The sequence below is a fragment of the Helobdella robusta genome (genome assembly GCF_000326865.2).
Source record: "Helobdella robusta unplaced genomic scaffold HELROscaffold_2, whole genome shotgun sequence".
In the NCBI taxonomy this organism is placed as follows: domain Eukaryota; kingdom Metazoa; phylum Annelida; class Clitellata; order Rhynchobdellida; family Glossiphoniidae; genus Helobdella; species Helobdella robusta.
The window spans coordinates 7,041,359-7,054,501 of record NW_008704083.1 but is presented as its reverse complement, the minus strand read 5'-3'; the positions used below and the strand labels follow the sequence as shown (position 1 = coordinate 7,054,501).

At 32.1% G+C, this 13,143-nt stretch overlaps 2 protein-coding genes across 2 annotated transcripts; both read right to left on the bottom strand.

Moving 5' to 3' along the window:
• Window positions 1-236: 236 nt before the first annotated feature.
• On the bottom strand, window positions 237-1,796 carry HELRODRAFT_160610 (hypothetical protein; the record flags this gene model as incomplete). Its single annotated transcript, XM_009017560.1, has 2 exons — window positions 237-374; window positions 1,626-1,796. 2 exons carry the CDS (start codon window positions 1,794-1,796, stop codon window positions 237-239), a joined length of 309 nt encoding a protein of 102 aa, XP_009015808.1.
• An 8,776-nt stretch (window positions 1,797-10,572) lies between these two features.
• On the bottom strand, window positions 10,573-13,143 carry HELRODRAFT_160608 (hypothetical protein; the record flags this gene model as incomplete). The annotated part of the gene is made up of 2 exons (XM_009017559.1): window positions 10,573-11,729; window positions 12,684-13,143. 2 exons carry the CDS (start codon window positions 13,141-13,143, stop codon window positions 10,573-10,575), a joined length of 1,617 nt encoding a protein of 538 aa, XP_009015807.1.

Here is a 13,143-nt window from a genome sequence, read left to right as displayed (position 1 = left end):
TGTATTGTATGTTATTGTAATGTATTTGTTTTGTATTGTATGTTATTGTAATGTATTTGTAATGTATTGTATGTTATTGTAATGTATTTGTATTTTATGTCATTGTATTGTATTTGTATTGTATTGTATGTTATTGTAATGTATTTGTATTGTATTGTATTGTAATGGTATTATATTTAAGTTTATTGTATTGTAATGTCTTGTGTTATTCACATTGTGATCTTATGTATAGCATTTCAGATCAGATGTAGGTCCTTGGATCGTTTGTTTCTTTCGTGCTTCTCCGTTTCCATGCGCGGGCAGTCGAGTGTTTGTCTTCCTTTTTGTTCACTCTTCTCTCGTCTTCTAACATTCCTTCTAGATTGACTGTCACACTGAAATTTATTTTAAAAAAGATTCAACCGAATTTTTTAATTTCAGTTCAAACATTACATCACCAGATTATTTCGCTAACATTTTGGAAATAATCATCTCTTTAATATTGTTGAACAGAAAAAAAATGTCAAGCTTAATAAAACTTATGACATGAATTGTTTATATTAATGCTCGTATTTGATTTTATGTTCAACATAATTAAATTATGGTTAGGGTTGAAGTTAGCAAATTGTGTTCTGATCACAAGAATCTTTAAAAAAAGTTTTTTTTAAAGTTAACTTTTACAAAACAATTAACATTATGCGTTAAACTCGCAAAACCTAGCAAATTGTTAAATACATTTTATCTATGGATGTGTATGGGTGTGTTTGTGTGTGTTTGTATGTGTACGTGATGTGCGAGTGATGATTGAGGTAATGTGCGTTCTTCTGCAGTGTTTGAGAATGTAAGTTGTAAAAATATTTCTATACGCACTGCTCTTTAATTGTCGTTTTACAGTACATGGCGAACACAATTCCAAACACAGTTCTACATAAGGTTCATGCGTTAATATTATTTCATGGCAAAACTTCCCGCATTTTTTTGAATTTATTTGTCTACCTTTTGTCTTCCTATTACATGCGCACAGAGATTATAAAAATGCCTTGAAAAGTTCATCAGAGCAGACATTTAAACTTGAACCAACCAGTCAGCGTTGCAAAAAATTTCGTCCGGATGAATAATGAATGCAATTACGAGAGCTACCAACTCACTGTCGTACGAGGTCACATCCGCTTGTTTTTTTTTCTACTCAATCATGTTGTGTTGTGTTAAGTTGTGTTCTACTTGCATTTTATTGAATAATATTGCATTGGTATGGCAAAGTGTTGTTTTTCGTTGCATTGCACATTATCATAACGTAAAGTGTTGTTTTATTTCTTTTGTTCATATCGTTGTAACACTTAAACGCTCGTTCATATCGTTATAACACTTACCATCACCGATGTTACAACTTTAAACGATCTCTATAATTCCAACACCAGTGAAGTTATCGTTATTCCGTATGTTCAAGATTTCTGATAGATGAACCCAACTGCTTCAAACGCAAACTTGGTTAGGGTTTTTCGTTGTTTTCGAGTGCCAACAGTAATTGAAACACTAAACTAATCCAGGTAACTACACAAATCAGCAATTACTTCTTACTCATCACTGCTGAAATCTTCGCATGGTGCTGTTGTTGTTGCTCTGGTTGCATTTGTAGGAATGCGTACATCGGGGAAAGCCATGTTTTTGAACACCATTGCATGTGAGCATGCATCCCACCATTGCATGTGAGCATGCATCCCACCATTGCATGTGAGCATGTCCAATGTTTCAGTGGCTGATTCAAAAGTGCTAACATCATAGTATGGCTTTAAACCATAATGTTCATATAAATCCATCTTATACTTTATAGTTTAGAACAAAATCTGCCCACGCAAATTTTGTTTAGAAGTCGTGAGACGTGGTCCATATTTTTTTCAGACTTGTAAGATTACTTGCTTTCCTGTCTGCTCAAGATGACTCACTCTGGCTGACTGCCATTTCTGTTTTCAAATAATTTTTAATTTGAACAAATTTTTGTAAAAATGTTTTTTTTTGTTATTTAAGGACGACTAAACATTCAAATGATTGGTGGTGAATAATTATTGATTCGGAAGTTTCTATTGCGAGTACTGTTAATGTTAACATTTCAATAATGTTCCAGCTACGCGTATGCGAGCAGTTTGGTGACAAATTTAAAAATTGCAAGTTTGGTCGATTGGAATGTTGCAGTGTACTGATTTGCGGCTTCAATAAACGTTCCAATGTACGTGGCAATACATCATCAGTGGTTCTCGGCGCATGGTTCGAGCTGACCAACCGACACAACATGATTCAGCGTCGTAAGAATATTCTCAAATGTTTCGTCAATGCGCTTGTTAATTCTTGCCTACCAAAATTTCAAAATGTGGTCAGAATTAAATTATTTATGTGGTAAGACTAAATCAAAAACTTGTTATAAGAAATATCAACCACATTAAGATAGTCAAAACAACCAAACCATCTCGGACCGTAACACCAATTAAAAATTATGCACAACGGTGCTAACATGTACAACATACAAAGAGATATACAAATTTATGAATACATATACAACCATACAACCACACATTCACATACACACAAACACACACCCACAAACACACACACACACACACAGCCATGAATGAAGGTAGTCGACGGGAGCCCGAATAACAATGTAATAATATAAGAGAGGCAGAAATTTATACGATGCTGGAGGAACATCATTCAGCCAAAGTTCATGTTTTTCTTTCATTCGAGAATGCAGCGGCCACCAGCCCTGCATCCAAACACCAACCTTCTCTCCCTACTTTCTCAAATTATTTGCATAAACATCAACCACCATTCCTTAAAAATGTTCCCATGTGCTTTCAACACGCGTTGGCTTTAAGGTTTGGGTCTTTCTGATTCTCACCTTTTGCTATATGTAGCTTGTTTGAATGGGATAGTGTATTTCCATGAGTAATCGTCACATGCTTGTGTGCGTGAGTTTGAGTGTGTCTCTATTTGACTGTTGCTTGCACGCTTATGTTTTTATTTATTCTTCGTCAGTCTATGTTTTTATGCGTGAGAACGTCTGCACGTGATGGAGTTGGTGTTTTTTCCGTGTTTGCAGGAACTTGGGAGCTTGTTTGATTACATTTGGATAATCGCATCGAATGCATTTGTTCACGCGAGTATGTTCAATCGTTTGTACGCTAGTGGATGTACACAACTGTACATGGCACCATACGTGCATATATATGGGCTGAGTGTACTTATTTCATGAGCTTTTTAGGTATATACAATTAAGACACAACACATACATACTTTAGTACTATATGCATGTATGTGTGTATACATTAATGTATTTATTCGAATGTTTCCTACTTAAATCTGGTTTTGCCTGTGCATGCATTTAACCACATCATGTACACACATACACATCTGCACTGTGCGTACACAATTGTTGTACATCAGTGGTTTTTGAGGTGAATGTGAACAAATGCTCAAAGGCATAAAGAAGCTGTCGGATGACGTCGTTAACGCGAGGGGTTTTATCCAATACGTTCTTATTTATATATTGTTTTGTGTTTTCTCTGTTGTTATTTTTTGTTTTGTTTGTATTGTTCTGTGTTTTCCTTTGGTAATATTCTACATTTTTTGGCTACGTATGTGGTCTTCCATTGGCCTATATAGGTTCCTATGTGTTTTGTTATTATTAGCGTTATAACTTTTTTGTGTTGTTTGTCCTGTGTTTTTTAGGACGTGCGGTTTTGTAATGATCTCTATTGCTCTGTAAAGTTCTGCGTTGTTTGTAATGTATTTATGTATGTGTATATTGTATGCATTTAAATATATGCATATATCAATAAATAAATAATTAAACACTTTCAGACGTATATTTCATGTGTAATGTATAAATTTTCAGTTACATGATAACCCCGAGTAGGAAAAATTTAAATTGAGTTCCTCAATGAAAAAATGAAATGCTCTAACACCCTCTTTTTCATCGTCTACTGATAAGCAATTGTAATTCGGTTAGCTCTGTGAGTTTTTTTTATTGACTTATTAAAATATGTGAGTTTAATTAATGTTAGATATGATCAAACAAAAAAGTAATTTATTAATTTTTCTTAAATTAATTTATAGTATTAAAATAATTCATCATCATCTCAATGCTTCATACCATTTTTATTTAACAACAAAAATTTGTGCTTCAATGAGAACAACATTCCGATCTTTTCTCTTCTCTGACATCCAGCGAATGCATTAATTATATGAAATTGAATATTTATAAAATGGATGCTCGTAACTTGAATTATTGTATTTTTATTGGGCAAATACAATAAATATTTTTAAAATATTCCTCCAAACTTTTTTCAAAATATTTCTCAAAACTTTAATTTCCCCAAGCACAGTGCAACACCAAATCTTCACATTCACAAACATTGCTATCTATTTGCACACTCTTACATTACTGCAACTCAGCTTATAAAACAAATTCACGCAGGCTAACAATGGTTAAATGCTGATGTGGTGTGATATAAATATGTTCAACAACAATCTCTTGCATGGCTCGTGTCGTGTTCTGCAGTGTTTTGTTGTTTTGTGTTACGTTCAAGGAATACTTTTTTTGACTAGTTAACAAGAAAGTATATTTAGAATTTTTATTAAAAAATGGAGAAATATCCATGTTGATGTATATTCTGAGAGGCCTTATAATTTTGAACGATGTTTATGAGTTGCTGTTACTCTCTAGTCTTCATAATTAACATTCAGAGCATATTCATTGCAGTCACCTCCGCTGAAACACCTTCGACATTCCCAACGACATACTTCGATGTCAACGTCAACATTGGCAACAACAACAACAACAACGTTAACACGAACACGAATACAACTGCACAAAATGCATCAACAACAATAACGACAGAAACTTCACAAAACAGCACAACATATCCCACATCATCAGCAAACACGACGACGACGATGACAACAAAAACAATCAACATCTTACCGTCTACAGCAAATGTTCGTCAACCAGGTTTCCTGGCACATTTGAAAACATTTTTTCAGTTAAATTAAAAGTTAATGCGTATAAACTTTTTACTCCGTTTCAAACTTACAACAAAATGGTATTATATGAAAAAATGTAATGAGAAAATATTTGCTCGCTAGATCCTGCTGCTGACATCAAGTGCCTGCCTATAAACACGACCTCATCAGACGCGCTGACCATCAACACGACCAGCACGAACGCAGGGACGGTGGTGCAGGCAACTTGCGCCTCTTCCCACAGATTGTTCTCCATCAAGGATCCCAACCTGCGGACTGCCACGTTCCTGTGTGATGGTGGGCTCTGGAGTCCTTACACGCCGAGGTGTTTGCGTAAGTTTTTTTTTTAATTATAATAATAATAACTATTATGTATACTACATTGATCGATTACTTTTATTATTTGGTTGTTTTTTATTATTGTTATCATAGTTATATATAAAATATTTTGTTGTAAGCTAGCTTCATACAATGTTAGACTTGACTTACCCTCTAATCGCATTCTTCCCGTTTCAAGTTTTACTTGGAAGCAGTAGCCGCTGAATACCTCATGCATTTGATGCAATGCTTCCAGGTCGGATCAACCATAATTTCAAATGCTAATGTTCAATTCCTATACGGTCCACGGTCTATTTTCAATACTTCATACAATTTGAACCCACCATGTCATTTATGTAAAAATAAACGAAATTTTCCGAAAGTTAATTCCAATCATCTCTTCCACTCAAACGGATTAAAACTTAAACGTTTCCACACTTAAATTTTGATATTTAAAACATAATTCAATATCATCGTCAGCCGTGAGCACGGACGGCAGCAACACAACCGCCATAATAATCGGCAGTGTGTTTGGAGCAGTGATTGGAGTGGCCATCATCGTCGGCGCACTCATTCTTTTCAGGAAGATGAGGAAGGATAGGAAGCTGATGTACGAAAAGCAGGAGGAATACAACAACAAGCTCTCCAGGATCAAGTATACGTTTCTGTTTCTCGTTATGGTTGTCAACATTTGCTGCAGGGAATTTAAAAAAAACGCGCGAAAAACAATTTGAAAATGATAATTCGTCAAAACATTAAAAAAATTATAATTGAAATTTGTACAGCGAGTTTGTGATGTCGACGTTTGACGATTCTGTTGGCATGCCACCTGTCACAGTGGAGACGAGATGGAGTGATATGAGGGGAGTGCCCATGGATTTCATGCAAGACAAGTATTCTCACTTTTATACTTTGCTTTTATGTAGTTTTTTCTTCATAAAAGTCTTTATAAGTATTTTTTCATAAAATGTAATAATTTTTTATAAAGTGTTTAGCATTGGTTTAAAAGAAATAAATAACATATTAGAATGGATTAATTATTCTACTTTAACAAAATAAATTTTCAGATTTGATGTAGCTTCTTCGACATCATCATCTCTACCTGAAGTGGAGGAGAAAACGTTACATCTTTACTAATTACCACATTACATCTTTACTAATCACCATAGTACATTTTTACCATTACCTTATTACATCTTTACCATTACCACATTACATTCTCATTATCACCACTGGATGTTTTTACTTACAACTGGGCTCTATTATCACATCCATTTAGAGTTAGGTTTTAATGAAAAAAAAGTATTCAACTTATTTTCTGAAGTTCTAGTATTGCAAAGACAATTTATTTATCTGTTTGCTTCAAAATAAAAAATAGAAAAATGTGTTCAACTATTAAAAAAATTAATATTGTATTTTATGAAAATTAATTTAATTAATGTTTCAAATCACATAAATGTGTTTCAACTATAAAAAATTAATATTGCATTTTATGAAAATTGATTTAATTAAAGTTTCAAACCATGAATTTTTTTGATAAGAGGCGTTTTTCTACAAACTCTAACGTATTGTTGTAACAAAAAATTACCTTTGCATGGCTAAACAGGTTGTCGCAAAAGTTTGAATCTCTTTGTTAATGGATAATGCATAAGAAAGATGAACATAGTTCAATATGAAAACATACATACATATATATGAAATTTAAATTTTTGTGTGTGTAATGTGTGTGTGTGTGTGTGTGAGCGTGTGATGTATGTGTGTGGAGTATGTGTGTGCGTGTGTTTCTACTAAACAATTTTACCATGCAGTCAATATTTTTCAAACGTTATGTTTCGACAGGATGTTTTTAGTAGAGAAACAAAATACATTAAGTTATGTTGTAAACTTTAACAAAATAAATAATAAAAAGCACATACACTTTATGTTTAAAATTCAACTTTATTTTACTGAAATTTTAGGTTAATAGTATAATAGCAGAACGATAGAGTTACAATAAAAATATATAAAAATCTTAGTCATCAGTGATCGGCCATGCTAAAGGAAAAGTAGAATAATGATGAAGATGATGATGATTTGACGATGATGTGATGATAATGATGTGATAACGATGATGATGATAATAATAATATAGGTGATGATAACGATGATGACGATGACGAAAGTTTAAAAATAAATACAAAATAAAAAGTTGACAGCTCCAATTACTTGTTTAAAGTAATTGTAATTAAACATTTTCATTCATCTTCATGAATTTAATGGTTTTACCAGTCAAACAACACTTCAAATTCCTTCAAAAAAGCCAAAATATAATTTTATATTTTGTTCAAAATAAATAGTGCCTCGATAGTATGGTTAGTTAATTAAGTTTTTAACGTCTTGAATGTACTTTATATATATATATATATATATATATATATATATATATATATATATATATATATATAATTATGATATAGTTAACATCTTGATTCAACTTCGATTTATAATTTATTATTGACACTAGGCATAAGGCGATGAACATACAGCTTATTGTTGATGATATATTGCATTGAGTATTCGAGAGTGAAAATAAATGGGGGAACAAATTTGAGTAAAAAGTAAGTATCATTATTCATCAATGTTATATAGGTTTTATTCATTTTTTTCAATATAATTTTTTTAGCATCAAACCCAAGTTGCACATTACACAAAATTTCTGTTACCCAACTTCATACATAAACAAGAGAGAGTAATAGAAAAATAACATAGACAGACAGACAGACAGACGGACGGGCAAAAATAGAATGACAAAGAAAGAGAGACAGAGAGAAAAACCGAGACAGACAGAAAGAGAGAGAAAGAATTAAAAAAAAACAGGAATGTGAAAAAGCACGTACCAGCACAGGTAAATTATTATCAATAATAATAAGAGACTTGCTATCCGTACTCTGTAGTGCCTAATTACAAATATTATTTCTTTAATTAATACTAATATGACTTAAACTTCAAAACTTCAATGATACATTTTTATACAAAAATATACACAACTTGAAGCTGCAAGCAAGACGCTATCCACACAAGGTACGTACAAGTACACACACACACACACAAACCCACACACACACACACACCAAACACGAATTATAGGAAATTTGTACTTATATTAGAACAAATTACACATAATTTAATAAATTAATATGTAATATATAAAATGTATGTATTAATTTGTTATAAATCATTATGCAATGGATTTATTCGATTAATTTGAATTCTGATATAGTTTGTGTATATATTTTAAAATGGTAATCAAAAAATATAAAGGTAGACATTGTAATACTTGTATATACTTATATATAAAAAACGAATAGAAAGAGGGAGAGATATATAATACAGTTAAGGAAAAATGAATTTATATACAAAAAATGATGATAAATACCTACAGCATTGTTGTTAATGAAAATTTTGTTTATTATCATCGACACCATAGAGAATCGGAAATGCAAACGAACGGTCCCATCATTCCATTATAATAATTATATTTAGAGACTAATACTGCTACATTTTTTAAGTAGAGACGCACACATCAATATTGTCACAACAATATATTTATATAATGTAATGTAACGCAACGTAATGTAAGGTAACATCATGTCGTGTCAGAAAAAATTAATGTCATACGTGACATGTCATGACGAGCCAGTGGTCGTGCAACACAGCAATGAATAAAATGCAGTCCATTCAACCTTGCTTAATATCCGATTTCTTTCAAAAAAACGTGCACACAGACACACACTAACACACACACACACAGAGACACACACACACACACACACACATATATATATATATATATATATATATATATATATATATATACAAGTGTCTGGTTCGGGTATGCATATATATTTTGTTGGAAGAAGACCACATTTTATGCAGTATTGTATGAATTCTAGCGAATTGTTGGCATTAATCAATTAAAAGTTTATGTTTTCAATTTTTCTTACTAGAATTTTCTAAAATATTTCAATTTATTGAAAATAGAAATATTATCCAAGTTCATCATGAAAATTTAATAAAACTGTTGCTTTTCATAAATTATCTTCAGTGCAGGTTTGGCATTTATAAGTATTGAGTCTTTTGTCTTGAGTTTTGTTGAGTTCATATTTGATGGTACCAGCCTTTTCGCATCTGTTCCAACCTGCGCTGAAGATGGTTTGTGAAAAATTGAAATAAGCTATTACGAATTTGGATAACAACGGTTTTATGAAATTTCCATTATGAACTTAGATTATAACTTTATTTTCAATAATTTCCAGAAAATTTTAGTAAAGAAAATTGAAAAAACAAACTTTAAATAGATTAATGCCAACAATTCTGTAGAATTTATACAATACTGAAGTACATGAATATATATATATATATATATATATTTTTACAATATTCTATAAATTCTACCGAATGTTTGGCGTTAATATGTTAACGCCAAACATTCGGTAGAATTTATAGAATATTGTAAAAATTATGGTCTATTACCAACACACACACACACACACACATACATATATATATATATATATATATATATATATATATATTATTTATTTAGATTTACAACAATTTATATTAAACCACAGTAAAATATATAAATACACAATATGAATTAATTTATAAAATTGTTATATTTTGACACTTTTGTTAATACTAAAATAACAATAAACTTTAATTTTAATCAATCTATCTATATGTACTTGTGTACGACTTGCACATGAAACAAATAATAATGACGATTCTGCTGAATGAGTATTAATAATAGTGATGAGAACACATAACATTTCCATTTTTTTGTATTTTAATATTTTAAAGTTTATTGAGATTAAAATTATCAACAAATTTTTACAAATATCATTAAATTGAAATTTTTCTGAAGGCAATCCTACCAGTGAACAGCTCGAATTAACACTTAACTTTAAATTTGTAACTTTTAAAATTTTGATAAACTAAATGCTGTTTATTAAATAGATTAATTTGGACTATTTAATGTAGATATAAATTTGCAGGTTGCTAACAGACATTTAAGGCGTGCAGATGACAGAAAAACCTGCATTTGCACAAGAAAGCGACCTTTAATTTCACCAGACTCTCATCATAACATTTTCTTACTTTTATTATTATTCAAAAATTGTGATTAGGAGTTATTAAAATGATGTTATCACAAATTATAAACAAACACCAAAACGACTTGCAAATATAACCAGAGAGTATAGTATGCAGACATTAGCATTAAGTGCCATTTGGTTGAACATGAGCTGCCGACGCTGGCATGGTTGGAGGAAAAGATGCCAGGTTGAGAATGTTGCAGAGCATGAGAGAAGAATGAGGAGCTTTCAATTCTTCAATTATTACATTCCCTGCATTTTCTTTACTCAGATCTCCTCCGTATCCTTTAACGAAAGCTCCGATAATTAGTTTACCGTCGGTTGTCAGTCCACCGCGAATCGAATAAGATTCTATTTTTTCGGCTAACTCGATTTCCTTTGTATATTTCATTTTTGTAAATTTTTCCGAGGTGCGTTCTTCATTTTTAGCCTTGATAAGAATTCTATTTTCCTTAATGACCTGTACTGTTATATCATTTGGCTTGAACATATTACCAACATCAACTGTCAGATGCATTCGTCGCTGGCCATCATCATCTTGAATGAAAACAGGAACTCCAATTTTTGCTGGCTGCTCTCGATGTGGTGTGGACGGAGGTGTGTTTTGTGGTGGAGATTTAGAACGAGATGATGCTCTAGAACCTTGAAAAGAATGGGACGGACTTGGACCAGTCTTTTTTTGAAGGTTTAAAGTTTTAGGATGTAGTAAAGCCTCTAAAATCAACACGTTATCAGATGTTATTCGAGATTTCAGTTTATGAGGATCAATTTCTTTCGGCTTAGCTATATGTCGCCAATATTTTTTAGTCTTATTTTCATCATTTTTCTTATATGCAATGACAGATATCTTTTCCATATCAGCCATCACTTTGACTGTTCCAACATCAAAATCAGATAAATCAAATCTCAATCTGAATCTTCTTTCTGAATCTGGAGTTTCAGTTATCATAGTTTTCATTTTTTTTATGTCTAATATCTCAATGCTTCCCTTTCGTTTAACAACGAATGGATCAGAACCAAGTTCGTTAACAGTTCCACAATGAAGCTTCAAGAATTCTTCTTTCATTTTCTCCATCTCTCTCTCCCATTCTCGTTTTTTTCTTTTAAGATCTTGTTCAGCTTGACGCTCCATTTCCTTGATACACTTAGTTTGCCTATTCTCAAAGGTCATGCTGTCGTGTATCAGAGGGATGGGGATAGCCTCAGAGGAACTGAGAGATCCCGTCATCCCGCTGGTTGCCGACATAGATGAAGGCAAACTTGTCTTCTTGTTGGACGCCACTTTGATGCGATGTTATGTCAACGGTATAAACAATTTAGTTATCTCGCACAAAAAGTTGAAGTGCTCTTTGAACGAGAGCTGATTCAATAACTATTTGATCTGAAAAAAATATGTACGAACGTGTTAAAATCAAGCATGCATTTGAATAAAGCAATAACGTTTAAATTAAGCACACCTCCACTCATATTATATGTAACAAAACAATAAAATTTTAATTAGAACCAATCATCACATTTTGATAAGCGGTAAGCATAATCTCAACATTGTATATTTTCGAATACTTGTAAAAACAAAAAACTTAATAATTTTGTAAGATAAAATCGAATGATTCAATGGTCAAATCACTTGAATACTTACTACATGTTACAAATAGACGAAATAACTGATAAATCGCAGTAGAGTTTCTAAAAATTAATTCGGCTGTAAAAATGCAGAACTATGTTTTAAAATTCATTTCAACAACTATTATAACGTAAACTGACCTTGTAAAATGAAAAAAGAAAAATCCTGAATATTTAGGTTTTCGACAAATGAACCAACACAAACGCACGTTGTTGACATGTATGCGATTGCTTTGTACGCACAGGCTCATACACAAACATGCATTCATATAATCAGACAGCCTGCTCTGCAGAGGCAGAACAGCTTTCCTACGCACGCACTTACACACACGAAAACACACGTGTTACATTGGAAAGCATCGCTTAGGCGAACGATAGTAGTGCCTTGAAATAAATTATGCTGGATACATTACATTCGCCGATCGCTTCAGGCCAATACCAGTTTAATTAAGTTTTGCATACACGAATATTAACACGTTGAAAAAGTTGATCTATTTATTATAAAATTAAAAAAAACTACTTTAAATTTTTCAAAAACTTGAACATAAAATTTAATACATTTTTCAAGCTGTCAGTCACATAAAAAAATCTAGTAGAGTTTTGTGTGCCAACGTGTATGTGCCTTGAGATGAGCTTTTTTGAGGTAGATCTTGTCACATCCAGCCACGAGGCATGAGAAAGGTCCTTGCGAGGTCGTCATGTCTGTTCTACCGCTACGAGTCCCTTTAGCGAATTGTTGTCTGCTTAAATTGAGAATTTTCGGCGAAAAATTACCAAAGAAAGCGTTGACCGTCGAAAAATTGTTAACCTTTTCTTTCGTATCAATATATTCCCTTGTGTATTCGTTGAATTCTTCTGTATTTTGAAAGTTTTTAATATCCTTACCTACCGAAAAATCATTACAATTCATCCTCTCAACATTGGAACACTCATTTGTCAAAATATTGTTGAAACAGGGAACATCATCCTGATAACATCCATTAATCGTTTCATAGGACAGTTTTTCGGGACTGTTAACATTTTCCTGGAAAGTTCGAAGCCCGCAGTGATCATTATTATTAATTAAACTCAT